The sequence below is a fragment of the Lactuca virosa genome, chromosome 4 (assembly GCF_052849685.1).
Source record: "Lactuca virosa cultivar CGN04683 chromosome 4, Lactuca_virosa_CGN04683_v6, whole genome shotgun sequence".
NCBI classification, from domain to species: Eukaryota; Viridiplantae; Streptophyta; class Magnoliopsida; order Asterales; family Asteraceae; genus Lactuca; species Lactuca virosa.
Window position 1 is genome coordinate 112,041,373 of NC_136429.1, and position 21,015 is coordinate 112,062,387.

Sequence of the window (21,015 nt, forward strand, 5' to 3'; positions counted from 1 at the left end):
AGTTTTGTGTCATCTATCATCGAGATTAACATCGACGTTGTAGTGTAGAAGAAGCTCTACAATCGAATCATGACCTTCACTGGCAGCTAGATGAAGAGCAGTTCTGTTATCATAATCCTGCATATTAGGCGAAATGCGCTCCCTCAACATCAAATTAAGCCCAACCCTATCACTTCTCGAAGCACGGATGAGAAAGTTCCCGATTCTTTGCATTTTAAAATCATCTGTGATGTCTTTTTGGCTGGATTGATATGCCATAGCTGGAAGGAAGAATCGTCGATGATGATGGGTTATTCGAGGGTGGAGATCATCGAAAAAATTGAGTCTTCAGTGGTTTATTTGAGAGAGAGAGAGAGAGAGATCGAGAGTTTTCTTAGATTTTTAATTATAAAAATAGATAAAAAATGAAAGAAAAATGAAAAAGAAATACCTCAAGGGTATTTTAGTCTTTTCAGTTTTCCGAGGGACCAAAACTACAAGCAAACCAGCTCATATGGACCACCGATCCAAAAAAGTCGAGGTTTGGACTAAAACCCCAAAAAAATGCATACCACAGGGACCATTTTTGCAACTTTGTCTAAATAATAATAATAATAATAATAATAATAATAATAATAATAATAATTAAAAAAAAAAATTGGAGGTGATGATAGCTACCCACGACGTAATGTTTTAGAGAATCTTCAAACTTCACAATTTTGAGGGTCGAATTATGCAATATAATATGATTATTTTAACCATTTTCGTGAAGGTTAGTTTAATTGAGTAAAAAGTTAAAACCTTTTAAATACTCCAAACCAAACTTCCCCTGCAAACGGACTTGGTCGAGTTATCTACTCTTCTGGCGGGCTGGCTTCTTCCTACCTAAGCCTTGTGGGTCGAATGGGTAAAGCTATTTAGTACTTGGGCTTGGTTTTCCGGAACCAGGGTCGTATCAGACTTATTCAAACCATTTAATGCTAAACTACCACTTTAAACAACTTGCCCAACACTTTTCCTAAAAGATGACCCCTTTCTCCAACTTTCTCATGTAATTCTGAAAAAGACTCTAAATAAGACAGAAACAGCTCCCAATATTAATCAGCTATCCTCAGTGAATTTTTTTTCTTTGTTATATCACTTGTCAATATTTTGTTTCTTTAGAACCATCAAAGAGACAAAAAACATCTGATGATCACATAAAAGAAAACATGTATCAAGCAAAAAGCATTCTACAGTCATTGTTGATGATCCTTTTTTTCCGAATTAGCATTTCTACCGACTCCATCACACTCACTCAGCCTGTTAAAGATGGTGATGTATTAGTCTCTGGTGGAGAAAGTTTTGCGCTTGGATTCTTTAGCCCCAGAAATTCCAGCAACCGGTATGTGGGTATCTGGTATAACAAGGTGTCGGAGCAAACGGTAGTATGGGTTGCCAATAGAGATCATCCGATCACTAACTCAACAGGTATCCTATCACTTGATGAAACAGGAAACCTCGTCTTGCGTGAGAGTACTCAGCCTTTTGTGTTCTGGTCGACCAACGTTTCTGGAGTGGTGAATAATAATGATGTTTCCGCTCAGTTGTTGGATTCCGGGAATTTGGTGTTGTTTCAAGGTCAAAACAGACAGGTTTATTCATGGCAAAGCTTTGATCATCCTTCAAATACTATTCTTCCGGGTTTGAAATTCGGGATAGATAAGAAAACGGGTATGAACAGGATGGCTACGTCTTGGAAATCCAGTGGGAACCCTGGCATCGGGGAGTATTCGTTTAAAATAGAAACTGCTGGGTCAACTCAGTTGTTCTTGTACAAAGGTACGACAGCAGTTTGGCGAGGCGGCTCATGGACGGGTCATGGGTGGAGCGGTGTACCGGAGATGACACAGAACTACTTGTTTAACGTCACTTACACAGACAACAACGATGAGGTAGCACTAGTTTACCTTATACGTAACTCATCAATTTTCTCAAGATTAGTCCTTAACGAGTCTGGGAAAGTTGAGAGGTCAACATGGCATGATGCAGATCGTCGGTGGATTGTGTTCTGGTCGGCTCCAAAAGACGAGTGCGATGGCTACAGCCATTGTGGTCCTTTTGGCCTTTGTGATCCATACAAGTCCGGAACTTTCGAGTGTGATTGTCTTCCAGGGTATGAGCCTCGGTCACCACAAGATTGGTACCTCAGAGATGCGTCCGGAGGATGTAAGAGAAAGGTCGGGACCGAGGTGTGCAAGGAGGGAGAGGGGTTCGTGGAGTTGGCACGTGTGAAGGTACCCGACACGTCGACAGCACGCGTGAACATGAGCTTGGGATTGGAAGCATGTAAAGGGTTGTGCTTGAGGAATTGCACGTGCATGGGGTATGCAGTTGCTGATATTAGCGGAGGGGGGCGAGGCTGCGTCACTTGGTATGGAGAGATGATTGATACAAGAAGTTATTCAGATGGGGGCCAATCTTTCTTTATCAGGGTGGATGAAGAAGAATTAGGTACGCCATCAATTCCTTCTCTAATGCTATTTAATATTTAAGTCCTTTATTTTGAGCTTTTTCAAAAGATGAAAACAAAATATCTATTCCCGTAATTAATAGTATAAGGTAGGCAATAGTATAATGTGACACTGTTAACCAAGATTGTCATTGCTAATATCTATAATCGTTTGCTTTTTGCAATATGGTGATAGTAAGATTGGATTGAGATTGAAATATATATCCAACTATATTAACTAATCACCAAATTTGCTAACAAAGTTTTTTTTGTGTAGAATTTATAAGAACATGATCTTGATTAAGAGGGTATTTGGCTATGCTTAAAAATAGAGTTAAACTTATTATCGTTTCCACATCGGTATAAGTTAAAAATAATATTTGTTAACTTTCTTAAAAACAGCTTACAGTTGTTTGAGACCTTTGATAAATTAGATACCCTTTACTTATCAATAACTCTTTATTTCACAATTTAAAGATATTGACCAATATACCCTTAACATAGTAAACCTTATATAGCGACACAAATTACACACGCTTATTGATCTGATGCGTATCCAGTATCACAGCAACAGAATTCGGAATATATCCCTCTTCTCGTTCATTTTTTTTTTCTGACTTCGATCGACAATCCACGCCAATAATCACAGCTCCTCCTTCCCTTAGGTCGGTCGAGAACAACGCCCACCCCTTCTCTCCATTTGGTCGACAGAGCACAAAAAAAAGGAGCTTCTCCTTGCATTCCTTCTTCCTGCTTTTAACTCGATTAGTTGCCTTCCCTTCTTCTCTAGATCATTAAAAAAAATTATTATTAGTTTAAAAATAACAGTTAGTTATAATAACAAAAATAAGTCATAATATAAAAGGTAGACATTTTTTTTGTAATTTTACAAATATAAACAGTTTTTTTTGCCAAATACTAAAAATGACATAAGCTTATAGTGTTTTGATACTAGATAAGCTTAGTCAACTACTTTTAAAAACTATGTTTTAATACCGCTATAAATTAATAAGTTATAAAAAAAAAGTTAAAAACATTTTTAATAAGTATAGCCAAACACCTCCTAAGATGTCAATGATGGAATCAACTTTAACTATTTAAACAGTAACCATAATTTGTGTAAATACAAACCGTTATAATAATTAGAAAGAGACTATCTTAAGTGGAAAAATAAACATTATCATCACGACAATGTACAACTAAAAAAACAAGATCTCAAACTTGTGTATCACGATGTTATATCTAACTCGAGATGAATAAATGAAGTTATTTTGATAGGATTTTTGCAGCCTGTAAACGCTCGATTTTAAGTTAAATGAAAAATAATAAATGCCTAACTTGCAATGGAGAATGCTTTAGGCTAAGCATTGAAATTTTGAGAGAAATTGTTGAACTTATATGATTTACAAAAAAAAAAAAGAAAAAAAATTAAAGACTTCATGATAAAATAAAGACCGAAAATGAGATAGGATATCAAATGGCTTCTAGCCTTATAGTAGTATCGGGTGTTGTCATCTATCATTGAGGTCGGAGGTTCAAATATCGTCATAGACGTAAGGTGGAATTAAGAATAGTTTAAAATTAGATTAAATTTATCGTTTAAAAAAAATAGGATCAATATTAAAATCATAGTCGAGATCCTAAGATTCCAATACAAAACAAAATCTTAACAATCATGTTACTAACTTTTAAGTTGATACCTATACAAAATCGTAACAATCAAGCTATTAATCGAACATAATAATTATTTTAATTTTTAAAACAATTATTTATTAATATTTGTTGATTCTGCTATTTAAGTTAGTTTCTTTATGCATATAAACCAAACCAAATCAAACCAGAAAACATTTCCTTTTCTGAAAACCAGAATGTCAATTGGTTTTTTGTTATTTTCATAACCTATCAAATATTAGTTCAATTAATTTTTCACAACTTATAAAATACCTTAACTAATTCAAAAATTAAATGTACAAAATAACAACATACTTTTATATAAATTCTTTATATGTGATGCATTTATTCGTTAGCAAGTAGCAGGAGTACATATAAAATGAAAGTTTGTCCCTTTATTTCTTTATATCACACTAAACAAAAACAAAAATCCAAACTATATAAAGACACTAGGCGAATGCCCACGCGTTGCGTGGGATATAAAAAAATATTTTATATTAAAAATAACTAAATCATTGTTATTAAAAATTAAATAATAATTTCATAAAAAATATAAAAAATATTTTTAGTATTGTTATTATGTTGAACTATATCATAAGAGATAAGGTTGGAACTTGAAGCTGTGTTGCATATACAAAGTTATATGGTTAAAATAGAAAAAAAAATATAAATAAATAAATCGTTATTGTTATCTATTAAATAATAATTTCATATTAAATTAAAACATTTATATTAAATATTATCATTATGTAGAAAATACGATAATATAGAGACATCTTTTTATCTATCTTAAATTTTATCATTTTGTACAACATATGATAATAGAGACAACTTTTTATCTTAAATAGTAAAAAAAATGTTTTGTATCATAAATATTACCATAATTATGTAGAACATATGATAATAGTGACGTCTTTTATAAGGTTAAAACTTTAAATTGTATTACATACATGGTTGTAAAACTTGGCTAACACAACCAAATACTCGGCATGTTACTTAAACTCGGCCTCCAATGGAAGCGAGTTTGCCTAACTCAGCCAGAAGACACTCGGATATTTATTAAACTCGATCCAAATCTAAAAAATACGGTCCAAAATCATTTTCGAAATTCTGAAATTTAATTGGTCACTTGTCGACAAAGACAATCTCACCAAAGAATACATTCAACGTCCTACAAAGTTAGATGCAAGGAAGATCTCATGGCTTAGTCCCTTTGAAATATTTCACAACCTTTCCTATTTATAGAGAAGAATACATTTTCTTGTTTACTCTCACGATCAATGTGGGATGAAGACATTTTAATTAAACTCATTTCTTTATTTGCCAATAATTTCATTTTGTTAAATAAAATATTAAATAATAAAAATAAAATGTTATCCAGAAAATTTATTGTTCAATAGTTTTATTTTTCAGTAATCTCGTAAGTTGCTATAAAAAAATTAAGTTTTTATTGAATAACTTTTTGTTAAATCCTAAAATCAAAAATTTAGTTAGGTACACAATATAGAAAGTTTGTTTATATGTATTTTCATGATTCAAAATGTCATTATAAAATGAATTCATTTATAAAATATAAGCGAGTATATATTTCGTGTTTTTAAATCAAAATGATTTTTCAAACAATTATAATTTGATGTTTAGGTAGATTTTTTTATATTTATATAACATTATGTAACTTATAATATTATTATAAACAATTTGAATAATCATGAGAGTTTCAAATGTATGTGGTGAAAGGAAAATGCTTCATTTATCGGTCCAAATTGATCAAACTCGGACCGATTCAGCTTAATATACAAAACTACATAACGTTTTTTCTATTGAAACCCGGTTTGTATATATTTTGTGTTTTTGAATCAAATTTATTTTTCAAACAATTATAATTTTATGTTTAGGTAACTTATTTATAATATTATTAGAAACAATTTGACAAATCATGGGAGTTTCAAATGTATGTGCTGAAAAGAAAATGCTTCCTTTATCGGTCCAAATTGATCAAACTCAGACCGATTCAACTTAATATACCAAACTACATAACAGTTTTTCAGCTGAAACTGAACCTAAAAAAATCTTGTTCAAAACCATTTTCAGGATTCTAAAACTTAAATGGATAGTTGCCAATAAAGACAATCTCACCAAAGAATACCCTTAACATCCTAAAAAGGTAGGCATAAGGAAGTTCTCATGGTTTGGTTCCTTTGAAACATTTCACAACCTTTCCTATTTATAGAAGAGGAAACGTTCTCTTGTTTACTCTCACCATCGATGTGGGATGAAGACATTGTAATAAAACACACTTTCTTGTTTATAAAACATTATTCAACTTATTTAGTAAAACACCCTTTCTCTTGTTTACCCTTTCTTTATTGTTCAATAGTTCCATTTTTCTATAATCTTGTAAGTGGCTATCCAAAAAAGTAAGTTTTTATTGAATAACTTTTTGTTTAATTCTAAAATCATAAAGTCAGTTAGGTACTTAATATAGAAAGTTTGTTTATATGTATTTTCATGATTCAAAAGTTCATTATAAAAAGAATTCATTTATAAAATATAATCCGAGTATATATTTCGTGCTTTTGATCAAATCGAATTTTCAAACAATTATAATTTTATGTTTAGGTAGATGTTTTTTTATATTTATATAACATTATGTAACTTTTTTAAAATATCATTGGAAACAATTTGAAAAATCATGGGAGTTTCAAATGTATGTAATGAAAGGAAAATGCTTCTTTTATGGTCCAAATAGATCAAACTCGCACCGATTCAACTAAATATACCAAACTACATATTTTTTTTCTAGTGAAACCTGGTTTGTATATATTTCGTGCTATTGAATAAAAGTGATTTTTCAAACAATTATAATTTTAGGTTTAGGTCGATGCTTTTTTATATTTATATAAAATTATGTAACTTATATATAATATTATTAGAAATAATTTAAAAAAACATGGGAGTTTCAAATGTTTGTTGTGAAAGGAAAATGATTCCTTTATCGGTCCAAATTGATCCAGCTTCGGTTCAAGTCAATATACCCAATTACATAATTTTTTTTTTCTAACTGAAACACGATTTAAACCTGAAAAAATTCAGTTCAAAACCATTTTTGGAATTCTAAAAGTTAACTGGACACTTGCCAATATAGACAATCTCACCAAATAATACCTTCAAAATCCTACAAAGGTAGGCATGAGGAAGTTCTCATGGTTTGGTCCCTTTGAAACATTTCACAACCTTTCATATTTATAGATGAGGAAACATTCTCTTGTTTACTCTCACCATCGATGTGTGATGAAGACATTGTAATAAAACACCATTTCTTGTTTATAGAACATTATTTAACTTATTTATAATATTATTGTAAAGAAATTGAAAAGTCATGGCAGTTTCAAATGAATCTGGTGAAAGGAAGTTAAAAAAGGGGGTTTCAAATGCATGAGATTCAAGAAAAAATGCTAGCTTTATAAGTATGTATGAACCTTTCATATTTATAGATGAGAAAACATTCTCTTGTTTACTCTCACCATCGATGTGGGATGAAGACATTGTAATAAAACACCATTTCTTGTTTATAGAACATTATTTAACCTATTTATAATATTATTGTAAAGAAATTGAAAAGTCATGGGAGTTTCAAATGAATGTGGTGAAAGGAAGTTAAAAAAGGGGGTTTCAAATGCATGCGATTCAAGAAAAAATGCTAGCTTTATAAGTATGTATGATAAGTGACAATATCACACCGACATGTGTTACATTAAATTATATACTAACATTTTCTACAAATTTATAGAAAAATCTTGTTCAATTTAATTATGTTATTTTTATATAAAAACTATGTTGTTAAATTAAATTTAAATAACCAAATGTATATAACTTTTTATATATATATATATATATATATATATATATATATATATATATATATATATATATGTGTGTGTGTGTAAACATGTATAATAATATATGATTATATATTACTGTCATATAATAATTTATGATTGTGCATTATCCATCTGTATTAGTACACTGATGCATTAGACTGGTAGGTGTGGGCAACGCCCACACCAGCATTATTAAGAAAATGACAAAAAAACGGCGTTAATGGAAGTGATGGTTGTAATGGGAAGCAACGCGCAGACGTATAACACCTAATAACATGGATGGGGGGCGGTGTTCTTGGGCGTTATTTGGTGTTATTAGGTGCAATAACGGGAGTCGGCGTTGCCCACTCCTAGCAGCCTTATAGCGACAAATGAGAATTTATGTGAGTGAGATTGAATATCAAAGATCTCTAGTTTTTTTAGAATCTCAATGGAACAACCTCTCTCTTTCTCTCCATATATATATATATATATATATATATATATATATATATATATATATTCCAAAAAAATATGTTTATACCTTTAAACGTGCATATATAAAGATTTATTTTCAAAAAATATATGTATATATGAAATGTGCATTTATGTATATATGCACCGTACGTTAATGCATTACATGATATCATATATGCACATTTCATATATACAAATGACTATTTTTTAACAAAAGTTATTATATATGTTTTTTTAGAGGAGTATAATCTTTTTATTTTATTTTATTTTATTTTTTAAATCAGCTATAAGAAAGTTTATCGGGTTCTTATGAATATATGGGTTTTTAAAGGATCTTGAATATATGGGTTTTTAAAGGATCTTGAATATATATATTTTTTAAATCAGCTATAAGAAAGTTTATTTTATTTTATTTTTTTATTTTATTTTATTTTTTAAATTATTAAAAGTAGCGATGTCGTTCCTGACCTTGTGATTGAATAATCTGTGATAGAACTGAGTGCTGTGCTTATTGTCGATAACTTATTTCATGATTGCCTTTTGCTTGATATCTTTTGTTTCTTGTGATCTTGATTTTGAACAATAAAATCCGTGTGATCTTTACTTCCTACGAGCCGAGTTGAAAGGTTTCAACAAGTGTGCCAATGTACGTAAGCCACTTTTGTGAGTATAAACCTACTTGGGTGTGAACCTGCCATGAGTAGCTATACCACCCTCTTTAGTTGACAAATGAATCCCTCCTTTGTTGACAATAAGAACTCAAATGGCAACTTCGTATGTTCATATAATGAACACAATAAATGGTAGCAGTAGTAATTGTAGGCTTGTTTAAGTATAAATAGAGGCTCTAACCTCAGTTGTAAGACACCACAAAACAGAGAGTGTAGTGTGTAATACTTAGAGTGAGTATTAGAGGGTTGTTTTTTTTCTTGTAATATTGAGCGTGTAAGCTCTTCTCTTTTGTTCTAGTTCTGAATAAAAGTGTGTTTCAACCCCAACAATTGGTATCAGAGCTTGGTTAAGCTCTGGGGGAAGCATTCTTTGTTTTTTGGTCGAAATTTTTGTGTCTCAAAAACAATTTCGGAGTACACCGTTGGAAATGTCTCGTTCTGAGGATTCCGAAAATATATTTTTTTGAATTTTTTGACCACCGGAAGGCCTCCAAATCACCGGTCAAAGTTGGCCAAATCTGCCAGAAAAGTCGCCGGAAAAACCAGGGTTCGCCGGAGAAGACGACACTGTAGCAGGTGCTGTAGCAGCACTGTAGCAGTGACCTCAGCAGTGACGTCAGCAGCTGACCAAAGTTCTGGAAATTGCAGTTTAGCACCTGTTTTTCCGGAAAGTGCAATTTAGCCCCTGTTTTTCAGAAAAATTACAATTTTGGTCCCGTTTTTCAGAAAAATTACAATTTAGCCCCTGTTTTACTTCTGTAAAAGTTCTGTTTGCCCCCTGAACTTCTGAAAAGTTCATATTGGTCCCCGTACTTCAAAAAAAAAAAATATTCTTACTCGTGTATGCCCAAGTATATGCCAAGAATGACTACACCAACCTCGTCATCTTCTCAAGCCGGAGTTGAAAGTTTTCAAAGGACCGGGAAAGACGGTAGCGTTACGTTACACTATCCAATGCTCACGAAGATGAACTACGCGGTGTGGGCCATAAAAGTGCGAGTGAATTTACAAGCACAAGGAGTATGGGATGTAATTAAAAATGCAGAAACGGACGAACGTAAAGATCGGATGGCTCTTGCGGCTATTTATCAAGCAATTCCAGAGGACGTACTTCTGATGTTAGCTGAGAAGGACACAGCTAAAGAAGCATGGGAAACGCTCAAGATGATGCACATGGGAGCCGATCGGGTCAAGGAGGCTAAAGCTCAAACCTTGAGAAGTGACTTCGAGGTGATCCGGATGAAAGACAGTGAATCGGTAGATGATTTTTCCATGAGATTGAATACTATCGTAACCGGTATTCGATCTCTAGGTGAAAAGATTGAAGAAATTACGGTTGTGAAGAAGTTTTTGCGAGCCGTACCGATACGATTTATACAAAGCGTAACATCGATCGAGCAATTCGGAGATTTGAAGAATATGACGGTGGAAGAAGTTGTGGGTCGTCTTAAGACCCATGAAGAGAGACTTCGAAGCTATGGAGAAAAAGAAGAAGGACCTTCTCTATTGCTTACACATGCCTAGTGGGCATCTCGTTCGAAGCAAACTGGCGAGAGAAACTCGTCAAACACTTCAAGAGGACGAGGAGGACATGGTAACCGAGGCCGGGGACGAGGCCGAGGTCGTGGACGTGGCCAAGGAGGTGGTCGCGAGTACAATACAAATCAGAATGACCATAATCCTTCTCGAAAGGATAAAAGTAAAGTCAAATGCTTTACTTGTGAACAATTTGGTCATTATGCTTCGGAGTGTCCAAACAAGAATCGAGGTGAGGAGGCAAACCTCACTCAAGCCAATGAAGAAGAGCCTATTTTAATGATGGCAACCTCACAAGAATATGCACACAAAAAAGTGTCTCTAAGAGAGAAGATTTGTGTTAATCTTCTTGCATCGGGAGAAAGTCGAGTCGAGTCTGAGGTATGGTATCTCGACAACGGTGCTAGCAATCACATGACTGGAGACCGCTCAAAGTTTCGCGAACTAGATGAGCACGTTACGGGCCATGTGAAATTTGGGGATGGTTCGACCGTCGCTATTTTGGGAAAAGGGTCGATTTTATTCGATAGCAAAAATAGTGACCAAAGATTCCTTAATGAGGTATATTTCATTCCAAGTCTAAAAACAATATTATTAGTCTTGGACAAATGACGGAGGAAGGGAGTCGGGTCATAATGGATGGGTCGGATCTGACATTGTTTGACAGAAACAAAACTCTACTTTTGAGAGTTAAACGATCCCCAAACCGGTTATATAAAACTCCTTTAAGGACCGGTAGACCGACTTGTCTTTTAGCAACAAAAGACGAACCAGCTTGGATATGGCATTCTAGACTCGGTCATGTTAACTTTCTCGCCTTAAAGAAGTTGTCCGAAAAGAATATGGCAATCGGAGTCCCAAAGATTGAGCACCCAAACCAAGTATGTGAAGGGTGCAATCTTTCCAAACAAACCCGAATTCCTTTCCTGGATCATGCAGTTTTTCGGGCTCAAAAACCTCTACAACTTGTTCATGCGGACTTATGTGGTCCGATCACACCTACGTCTGTTGGAGGGAGTAAATATTTTCTCCTTTTAGTAGACGATTTTAGCCGGTGGATGTGGGTTTACATGCTATCGGAGAAGTCTCAAGCCTTGAGCGCTTTCAAACGGTTCAAGTTGATGGTTGAAAAGAATTCGGGTTATAAAATAAAGACACTTCGAACGGACCGAGGGGGAGAGTTCACTTCAAAAGAATTCTCATTATTTTGTGAAGAAAATGGTATTCAAAGGCATCTTACGACACCATATTCGCCTCAACAGAACGGAGTTGTAGAAAGGCGAAATCAGACCGTTATGGACATGGCAAGAAGTCTGCTCAAAGGTAGAAATGTTCTGGGAGAGTTTTGGGGAGAAGCGGTTAGACATGCAGTTTATCTTCTCAACCGCCTGCCAACAAAAGTACTTCCCGACAAGACGCCTTATGAAACGTGGTTTGGCAAAAAGCCCAACCTTGAACATCTAAAAGTTTTTAGTTGTGTTGCTTTTGCTAAACTTGTAGGTGGTCACCTGAAGAAGCTTGATGATCGAAGTAAGAAGATGGTGTATTTAGGTGTGGAAGATGGAACTAAAGGCAACCGTTTGTTTGATCCGGAAGACCGAAAGTTGCGAGTTAGTCGCGATATTGTTTTTGACGAAAAAGAAGAATGGAATTGGTACAAAAACAAAGAAGAAGAGATGACGACTCCTAAGACCTTTAACATAATTGAACCACAACCCCAAATACACCTCGAAATACCTCAAAATGACCCCGAAATCAATCTGGAACAACCAAACAGTCCAGGAATCGATGCTATCCAAGTTGGACAACCATATGCTGAATTTGACGAGCCTGAATCAGCCCCACAAACTCCTGTCTCAGCCCCGTTTTCTTCAACATCACCCCATATGGAAAGCCCTTCTAGTGAGATTGGGCCAAGGGGATTGCGTCCGTTAACCGATATTTATTCTGAAACCGAAAATGTGTTCCTTGAACCCGGAGAATTGTTGATGATTGCAGCGGATCAACCCTTGATTTTTAAAGAGGCGGTAACCTCTAAGGCATGGCAGGAGGCTATGCAAACAGAGTTGGATGCAATCGAGAAGAACAAGACATGGCAACTTACCGATTTGCCATCCGGACACAAAGCAATCGGTTTGAAATGGGTGTTTAAAGTGAAGAAAGACAACTTGGGAAAAGTGGTGAAGCATAAAGCTCGACTTGTAGCAAAAGGATTTGTACAAAAGGAAGGAGTCGACTTTGATGAAGTTTTTGCACCGGTAGCACGACTTGACACCGTAAGGCTCATTCTTGCCTTAGCAGCTCAACATGGGTGGGTTGTCCACCATCTCGATGTCAAATCGGCTTTTCTCAATGGAGATCTCAAAGAGGAGGTTTATGTCACCCAACCAGAAGGATATGTTGATAAAGCAAACAGTCACAAGGTGTTCAAGCTTTATAAAGCTCTTTATGGTCTACGACAAGTTCCTCGAGCTTGGAACATTCGTTTGGATAAAAGCTTAAAAAGGCTTGGTTTTACAAAAAGTTCACAAGACCCAGCTGTTTACAAAAGGAACTCAAAAGACAAAATTCTTATTGTTGGTGTCTATGTTGATGACTTGATCATTACCGGGTCGAACACTAATGATGTTGTCGAATTCAAAGAACAAATGAAGAAAGAATTCGAAATGAGTGACTTGGGATTACTTTCTTACTGCCTTGGAATCGAAGTTTCGCAAAAGAAGTGGGGAATATCTTTGCGACAAACGGCTTATGCAAAGAAGATTTTAGAGCAATTTGGGTTGCTGGATTGCAATCTGACAACGTCACCAATGGAACCTAAGTTGAAGGTTAAGAAGGATGAAGATGGTGAAAAAGTTGATCCAACTGAATATAGGCGAGTGGTAGGTTGTTTGAGGTACTTGACTCACACTCGACCAGACCTGTCATTTTCGGTTGGAATTGCAAGTCGTTTCATGGAGGAACCAACCACTTTGCATTTCCAAGTTGTGAAACACATCTTGCGATACGTAAAAGGAACCGTTGATTATGGAATCAACTATGGAAGAGGTCGTGAAATTGAAGATTTGGTTGGTTTTACCGATAGTGATCTTGGAGGTGACCCTGTTGATAGCAAGAGCACAAGTGGAATGATTTTCTATCTGGGAAGGAATGCGATAACTTGGCAATCCCAAAAGCAAAAGACCGTTGCTTTGTCCACGTGTGAAGCCGATTTCATGGCAGCTACAACAGCAGCATGTCAAGCCATTTGGCTTGCTAATCTCGTGAAGGAGCTCACGGGACATCATATTATGCCTATCACCTTATATGTCGATAACAAGTCAACAATCGCATTGATGAAAAATCATGTGTTTCATGGTCGAAGCAAACATATTGACATTCGTTATCACTTCATACGAGAATGTGTTGAACGTGGGCAAATTATAGTGGAATATGTCAACTCGAAGGATCAACGGGCGGGCATCTTTACAAAGGCTTTAGCATACGTGAAACATGGTGAAATGCGAAACATGATCGGAGTGACGAATCTCGAGCCAAGTTAGGTTTAAGGGGGAGAATGTGAGTGTAAACCTACTTGGGTGTGAACCTGCCATGAGTAGCTATACCACCCTCTTTAGTTGACAAATGAATCCCTCCTTTGTTGACAATAAGAACTCAAATGGCAACTTCGTATGTTCATATAATGAACACAATAAATGGTAGCAGTAGTAATTGTAGGCTTGTTTAAGTATAAATAGAGGCTCTAACCTCAGTTGTAAGACACCACAAAACAAAGAGTGTAGTGTGTAATACTTAAAGTGAGTATTAGAGGGTTGTTTCTTTTTCTTGTAATATTGAGCGTGTAAGCTCTTCTCTTTTGTTCTAGTTCTGAATAAAAATGTGTTTCAACCCCAACAACTTTTATTTTAAGCTCATTTATTTGCATTAACCAAAAATCGCCATTTTTATACCCACTTTCAAGTTTCTAAATTTCCTCGATAAGACTTCAATCTTAGAGAATACATTTTTGTATTGATCCTCTCCCAACACTGATTGACCACCTAATCCAGTCATGGGTCCACTAACCACGAATGAAAAAATTTAAAGGAAAGGAACTGAAATCTTTGAAATTCATTATTCACATGATGATGGAGTGTAGTCTAGTGTGCTAAACTTTGTCCAACTGTACTAATATGCGTCAACTTATTCCCGCCAGGTTTTAGATCAGCCAGACCAAATAGTTGATGAATTTGTTGAAAATTAATATGTAACACCATTTATACGTTATAGTGGCTAAGTATTGCTATTGAATATTGGTGAAATAGAAGAGGAGAAAAGAGAAGAAATATATATAGGGTAGAAGAGAGAGGCCTAAAATTCATCCGTCCCTTTTTTCTTTCTCGTTGTTGTCACCGACGAGGGAGTTTCGACTCTCTCTAAATTTCACCTCCACACTCTGAAAGTTTACCCCTTTGATCCTCCCACTTGACTTATACCCTTACTTTTCTGTTATAATAAAAAAACATTGATCATCATCAGTTTAAGTGTCTTAAACCTCAAATTTTACCCATATATTATCTTTATTTTTACACATGCCCTCACTCAAATGACGGCAATACCCCTTCTTCCGATTTCATAAATTTGCAAAAGAAAACGAAACCGTGTATTAGAAATTTAGAATTTGGTTTGTCATATTTTCTTTAAAGTCAGTGACCACTATGGATACTTATATAATAGCATCTTTAATATACTACATTGAAAGATAATAATTTCTACCATAATAGTCAAACTTTTCTATATTTAACCGGTTGTTTTATATTTCAGCCAAATACTCAACAAATAAACCTAAGAGCTCCCATCAAAACCCATTTGTGATCATTGGGTTGCCAGTGATTGCAGCAGGGCTTATCATTTCTGTGTTCATCTGTTGTTACATAAGGAAAAAGAAAGGTATGTCTTTGTTGGTTACTCTCGTAGAAGAACAATAAACTTAAAGGAAATGCATCAATACACTAGTTTTTGCTAACACTTAATTGTTTGTTCTTATTAAAAGCCAATCAAAGTAAACGCGAAATCCGATTAGGTTTTAGTGATAGCTTGAAATCCGTGGAAGGTTCTTTCATGGAGAAGGATTTTGGAGAAAACGTTGATTTACATGTGTTCGACCTGAGCACAATAGTTGCAGCAACCGATAATTTTTCTTTTTCAAACAAACTAGGAGAGGGTGGCTTTGGCTCAGTTTATAAGGTAATCTCTTCCTTATGATCATTAATATCTTCATGTAGCTTATGTAACTTTTTATGAGTTTTTCAGGGTAAGCTACTTAATGGGCAAGAAATAGCTGTCAAAAGATTATCGCAAGGTTCAGGTCAGGGGATGCATGAATTCACGAACGAAGTGACATTGATAGCAAAACTTCAACATAGGAATCTTGTAAGGCTTTTGGGATATTGTTTTCACAAAGAAGAAAAGATGTTAATCTACGAATACTTACCAAACAAAGGCTTGGACTCTTTCATCTTCGGTTTGTTTTGTGACCTACAACTTTTCCAAATCCTCGTACGTTTCTTAAGATTTGTACTTTCTAAATTTCTCAACCTAATGGTGTTCTAGATCAAGAAAAAGGGTGTCTTTTGGATTGGAAAAAACGGTTTTTGATCATTCGGGGAATCGTTCGTGGATTGCTATATCTTCATCAGGATTCTAGGCTCAGGATCATCCACAGAGATCTGAAAGCAAGCAATGTTTTGCTAGATGCAGATTTAAACCCTAAAATTTCAGATTTTGGAATGGCAAAAATATTTGGAAGCGATCAAGACCAAGCTATAACACGTAGAGTTGTTGGAACATAGTATGTTTCCATTTATATAATTAGCACAAATCAGTTTTGTTCAACTTTCCTATCCATAATCCATCTAACATGGATGCAATATAATTGTAGTGGCTATATGTCTCCGGAGTATGCAATGGAAGGTCTTTTCTCAGTGAAATCCGATGTCTATAGCTTTGGAATTCTAGTTTTGGAGATTATCAGTGGAAGGAAAAACAACAGCTACTATCTAGAGAACTCAGTTAATTTGGTCGGACATGTAAGGAACTGAGTTTATACTGTGTGTTGCTTGCTTTTTGACAATTCCCAAATTAAAAGAAAATTCATCATCGTTCACATGGTTTTTAGGTTTGGGATTTATGGAAACAAGATAAAGCTTTGACAGTGGTCGATTCATCATTAGGAGATGCATATGATGCTCGTGAAATTCTATTATGTATCCATGTTGGGATTCTATGCGTTCAAGAATCGGCAACTGATCGGCCAACAATGACAGATGTAGCATTTATGTTAAGTAATCGTGAGACACAACTCCCTACTCCTAATCAACCAGCATATATCTTTAGACAATTAAATTATGGTACAGACTCAACAACAGCTTCGGCTAGTTGTGGAGATGGGTCAGTCTATGATAGGAGCATCACTACTGTTTATGCTCGGTGATCCTATAAACCATTGAATCAATTACTTTGAACATGAGCTCATGTCCCTTCCTATAAAGTGTCAAGAATCAAGTTCTGCATTTTGTAAGTAGCATTTGGAGATACTTTCAACATTATGCATATGTAATGGGTTGCAACTTATTATGGAGTGATGCAACACTTAAAGTTGTTGCATTATCAACTTGTAGGATACATGTAAATAAGCAACTAGCTACTATTACAATCATGTGGTATGTTTGATGAAAATGTTAGATTTTGGTGTTTGCTTTTCCTTTGTAGATTAATAATCATGTGGTATGTTTGATGAAATGGTTAGATTTAGGTTTTTGCTTTTGCTTAATTGGTTCAATTCCAAAGACTTATTTTCTAATTTAAAATTTATTGGTAACATCGTACGGCTAGAATTTAAATCTCTAGGTCATCTTCATCAATATAAGGAGTTGTTTGGTTAACATAATGATTTTGTAAGTAATGAAATTTAACAATGAAATGTGAATATGAATGAACCGATAGGAATTAATATCACTTTGGATTGCATATATGATAAATGAATTGGAGTGGAAATTAGGTCTACTAAATACCCTCAATTAGTTTTTCGATAAATTTCTCTTGTTTTATACAAAATAATAATATTAACATTTGGTGATTCTTTTTTATTTGTTAAACTACACATTTATAGTTATTTTAATAAAAAAAACCACACAATTTCTTGTTACCCAATTCTCAATCACCGGTTTGGAAACCATTACAGCGCACATTGTCACATGTAAATCCATATGCGACCATAAACATCTTCGTCACCTGCCTATCAACCATCTTGCTCCATAATCACCTTTAACCCTCTTGTATTTCATCCTTCCTTGCCGATTGTTTTGATAAATTTATTTGATGCATGTGAATGCTAATCAGGGATACTCCATCATAATCGTCATCATATTCCCTGCAGAAACTTATTCTTAAAAAACGTTTTAAAGAAGAGCCAGGACAATTTGGTCTTTATCAAAATATTTATAGATGAAAATTTGATTATTTAAGTTTAGCCAAGAGTGACTAATTCCTTTATATACAGATTTTGGTGGAATTGAACAAAATTATATGCCTTCAAATTGTCAACCAATCGTCATATCCATATAATCTTTCATTACAATTCCTTTAGATTCCATTAAAATTTGTAAACCAAACACGACAAAAATTTCTTTTTTAGATATCACCCTCATCAACCAAAACCAAAAATAAATAATCTACCTTATTAGAAAGCTTAACTTTATTGAAGTACTCCTTGAAGATCCATATTTTTAGAAATGGCCCCCTCTATGTGGCTTCGAAATGCCCTTCAAAAATCTTTGAGGAAATTCCTGAAAAGAATATTAGAAAATTCATAATATATATCTTCGAAAATATTTGAAGAAAATCATTCTTGGAAATATTTTTGTACAAAATAGATGTATGTTATTACCTTAAAAATCACAAACCAGATCTAAAGTTATAAATTTATATCTTCGACAATCAAAAACTAGTTAAAATATCATAAACTGTTTTCAAAATTCTCTTATGTAAAAAATATCAAGTTGTATTTGGTCGAGAGATTATCAAAACAAGATAAATGAAACCAATGAATCATATATTCATGTCTTGGACACGGGTGAATTTACGCTCTTGGACTACCACATACAATGGGCGGTGGAGGTCATGGTAGATCTTGTTGTTGAGATTCTCCACTAATATAGGCGCAAGAGCTATTTTTTTGCAACATATCATTCATCCAATGGTTCTAGTTTATGTAGCATCTTGAAACCCTAAATAACACTAGTAGAAAAATTGGCTTTTAATGATAGATGAACAATGACATACACTATTTTATTACAAAAAAAAAAGTTTTCATAAAACTTATATCATCTTTTGTAAAATTTTAAAAATTTACGACAAACATAAATGTATGTGTAAAATGTTTTCATCTTTTATTAAAATCCATGACATAAATAAATATATGCCGTCTTTTATCGTGTCATAAAATGAAATTAAAAAAAAAGGGATGTGCTTTTTAATTTTTCTATCATCTTGAAATAATATCACGTTGCCTTTTATTTCTCCACATCTTAATAGCGTTTTTGTTTATTATGTTCTGGTTCTCTCTTTTACGCATCGACCACTCTTAGGGTTTCAAGTTGATAGTGTTAATATATATATATATATATATATATATATATATATATATATATATATATATATATATATATATATATATATATATATATATATATATATATATTGTAACATCCGTGTCCTTGGATGAATCGAATTAGTGTTTCGAAGGGTCAAAAGATTGGATTTTTGTGAAAAGGGGTCCTCACGACGAGAGGCATGGAGGCTCACGACGTGAGGACGGCCGCATGAAGATTCCATCCGGGACTGAGCTCACGACATAAGCAATAAGAGCTCACGACGTGAGGAGAGCTGCAGCCCAAGCCCACGAAATTTTAGTGTTTCCCATGTATTTAAGCTCCCTTATCTCGTTTTTAGGGTTCATTTCTCAGCCTCCACCTTCCCCTAACTCAGAAAACCCTAACCCTAATCCATCATGGTGATTTTGGATCCATTTTAGTGTTTTGGTGGCTAGAAGAAGAAGAAGAAGAAGAAGAAGAAGAAGAAGAAGAAGAAGGGGTTTTAGAGTGTTGGTTCAGTAAAGAGGCTTCATCATCATCATTTTGTGCACAATTTGGACCATTGTAAGTATCTAATATCCAATCTTTATAAGCTCAAATTGCTAGATCTAAGTTCTAAGCTCCTTTTTGCATGTTTATGTTGGATTGCATGCTTGGGATCCATAAAGTTGACATCTTTATGGATCAATGAGTCATTCTCTATGATTTAGTCTTATGGATCTGGAGTGTGGCTGTAATTTATGAATCTTGGTTGAGTTTAGGGCCATTTCTTGTCATTTTGACCTAAGATGGATTTAGGACATGCTTGGGGGATGCATGTCCATCAAGTAATCGTTTTGATTGGCCTTTGAAGTACTTGTTAGCTTCTACAAGAAGTAGCTTTAAAGGCTTAATGGATTAAGGACTTAAAAGTTGGGTTTTTAGCCTCAGACGCACGACGTGAAGACACAAGGTCTCACAACATGGGAAGTGTTGGTCCCGTTTCTGGTCATCTGCTTAGGGCTCACGACGTGAGAAAGGATTCTCACGTAGTGATGGCAACCCCGTTGACTTTTCCTTGGCTGAATTGACTATGTTGAGTCGTGATGAGTTGGGATCTGATTGAGTAAACTCTCACGACGTGACTAAGGCTAGTCACGACGTGAGGTGTGTTTTTTAGGCTTTTGGGCCCTAGTTTTCTGTATGTGGGCCTTTTTGGTGCTTGGGCCCATTTGGAGTATTAAGTATCTTTTAGGAAGTTGGGCCTTAGTGGGCTTTTGATGCTATTGACGGGCCTCAGATTTTTGGGCCAAGTAAGGAAAGGGTAAAATGGACTTTTACCCTGAGTGTTGAACAATCGGACTTGACTCCTAGCTTTGGGTTGTGGACCAATTATTAATTTGGTATTATTTGTTGCTGCTAGCGTGCGGGGATTTTTTAGCGGGCCAACAACCAGAGATTTATCTGTGGGATTCAGCAGTGTGAGGTGAGTTTCCTCACCATGTTTAACGGGTCGAAGGCATCAATGCAAGCCTATGGTTTATTATGTTAGGATGCTAGATGTCTTCGTGACTCTTGTATGTGTATATGTTGGTATGCTTACCGTGCAAGGCCCGATGTCGGGCGGGGACCGATGGTTATTCTGTTATATGAGTTTGGGCGGGGCCCATTATACTCAGTGGGTGGGGCCCGTTATATAAGTCTGGGCGGGGGCCGTT

General features: G+C 34.9%; 1 protein-coding gene and 1 long non-coding RNA gene across 2 annotated transcripts; one reads left to right on the forward strand and one right to left on the reverse strand.

Annotated features, from left to right (window-relative positions):
- The first annotated feature begins 1,020 nt into the window (after nt 1-1,020).
- On the forward strand, nt 1,021-17,427 carry LOC145107239 (G-type lectin S-receptor-like serine/threonine-protein kinase At1g11410). Its single transcript, XM_079044084.1, has 7 exons — nt 1,021-2,472; nt 15,489-15,614; nt 15,718-15,911; nt 15,978-16,188; nt 16,278-16,515; nt 16,606-16,753; nt 16,843-17,427. The coding sequence occupies exons 1-7, from the start codon at nt 1,191-1,193 to the stop codon at nt 17,155-17,157; spliced, it is 2,514 nt and encodes an 837-aa protein (XP_078900210.1). The 5' UTR covers nt 1,021-1,190; the 3' UTR covers nt 17,158-17,427.
- A 430-nt stretch (nt 17,428-17,857) lies between these two features.
- On the reverse strand, nt 17,858-18,812 carry LOC145168708 (uncharacterized). The gene is made up of 3 exons (XR_013742022.1): nt 18,613-18,812; nt 18,402-18,511; nt 17,858-18,096 (listed from the first exon to the last, which is right to left on the reverse strand). It is a non-coding gene; the product is annotated as an uncharacterized LOC145168708 (long non-coding RNA).
- Nucleotides 18,813-21,015: the final 2,203 nt, after the last annotated feature.

Bases quoted from the DNA above. Each gene is read 5' to 3' on its own strand.
- LOC145107239 (XM_079044084.1), top strand. From the start codon at position 1,191: ATGTATCAAGCAAAAAGCATTCTACAGTCATTGTTGATGATCCTTTTT. The intron at 15,912-15,977 runs GTAATCTCTTCC...TGAGTTTTTCAG, and splicing joins GCTTTGGCTCAGTTTATAAG to GGTAAGCTACTTAATGGGCA. The intron at 16,516-16,605 runs GTATGTTTCCAT...ATATAATTGTAG, and splicing joins CGTAGAGTTGTTGGAACATA to TGGCTATATGTCTCCGGAGT.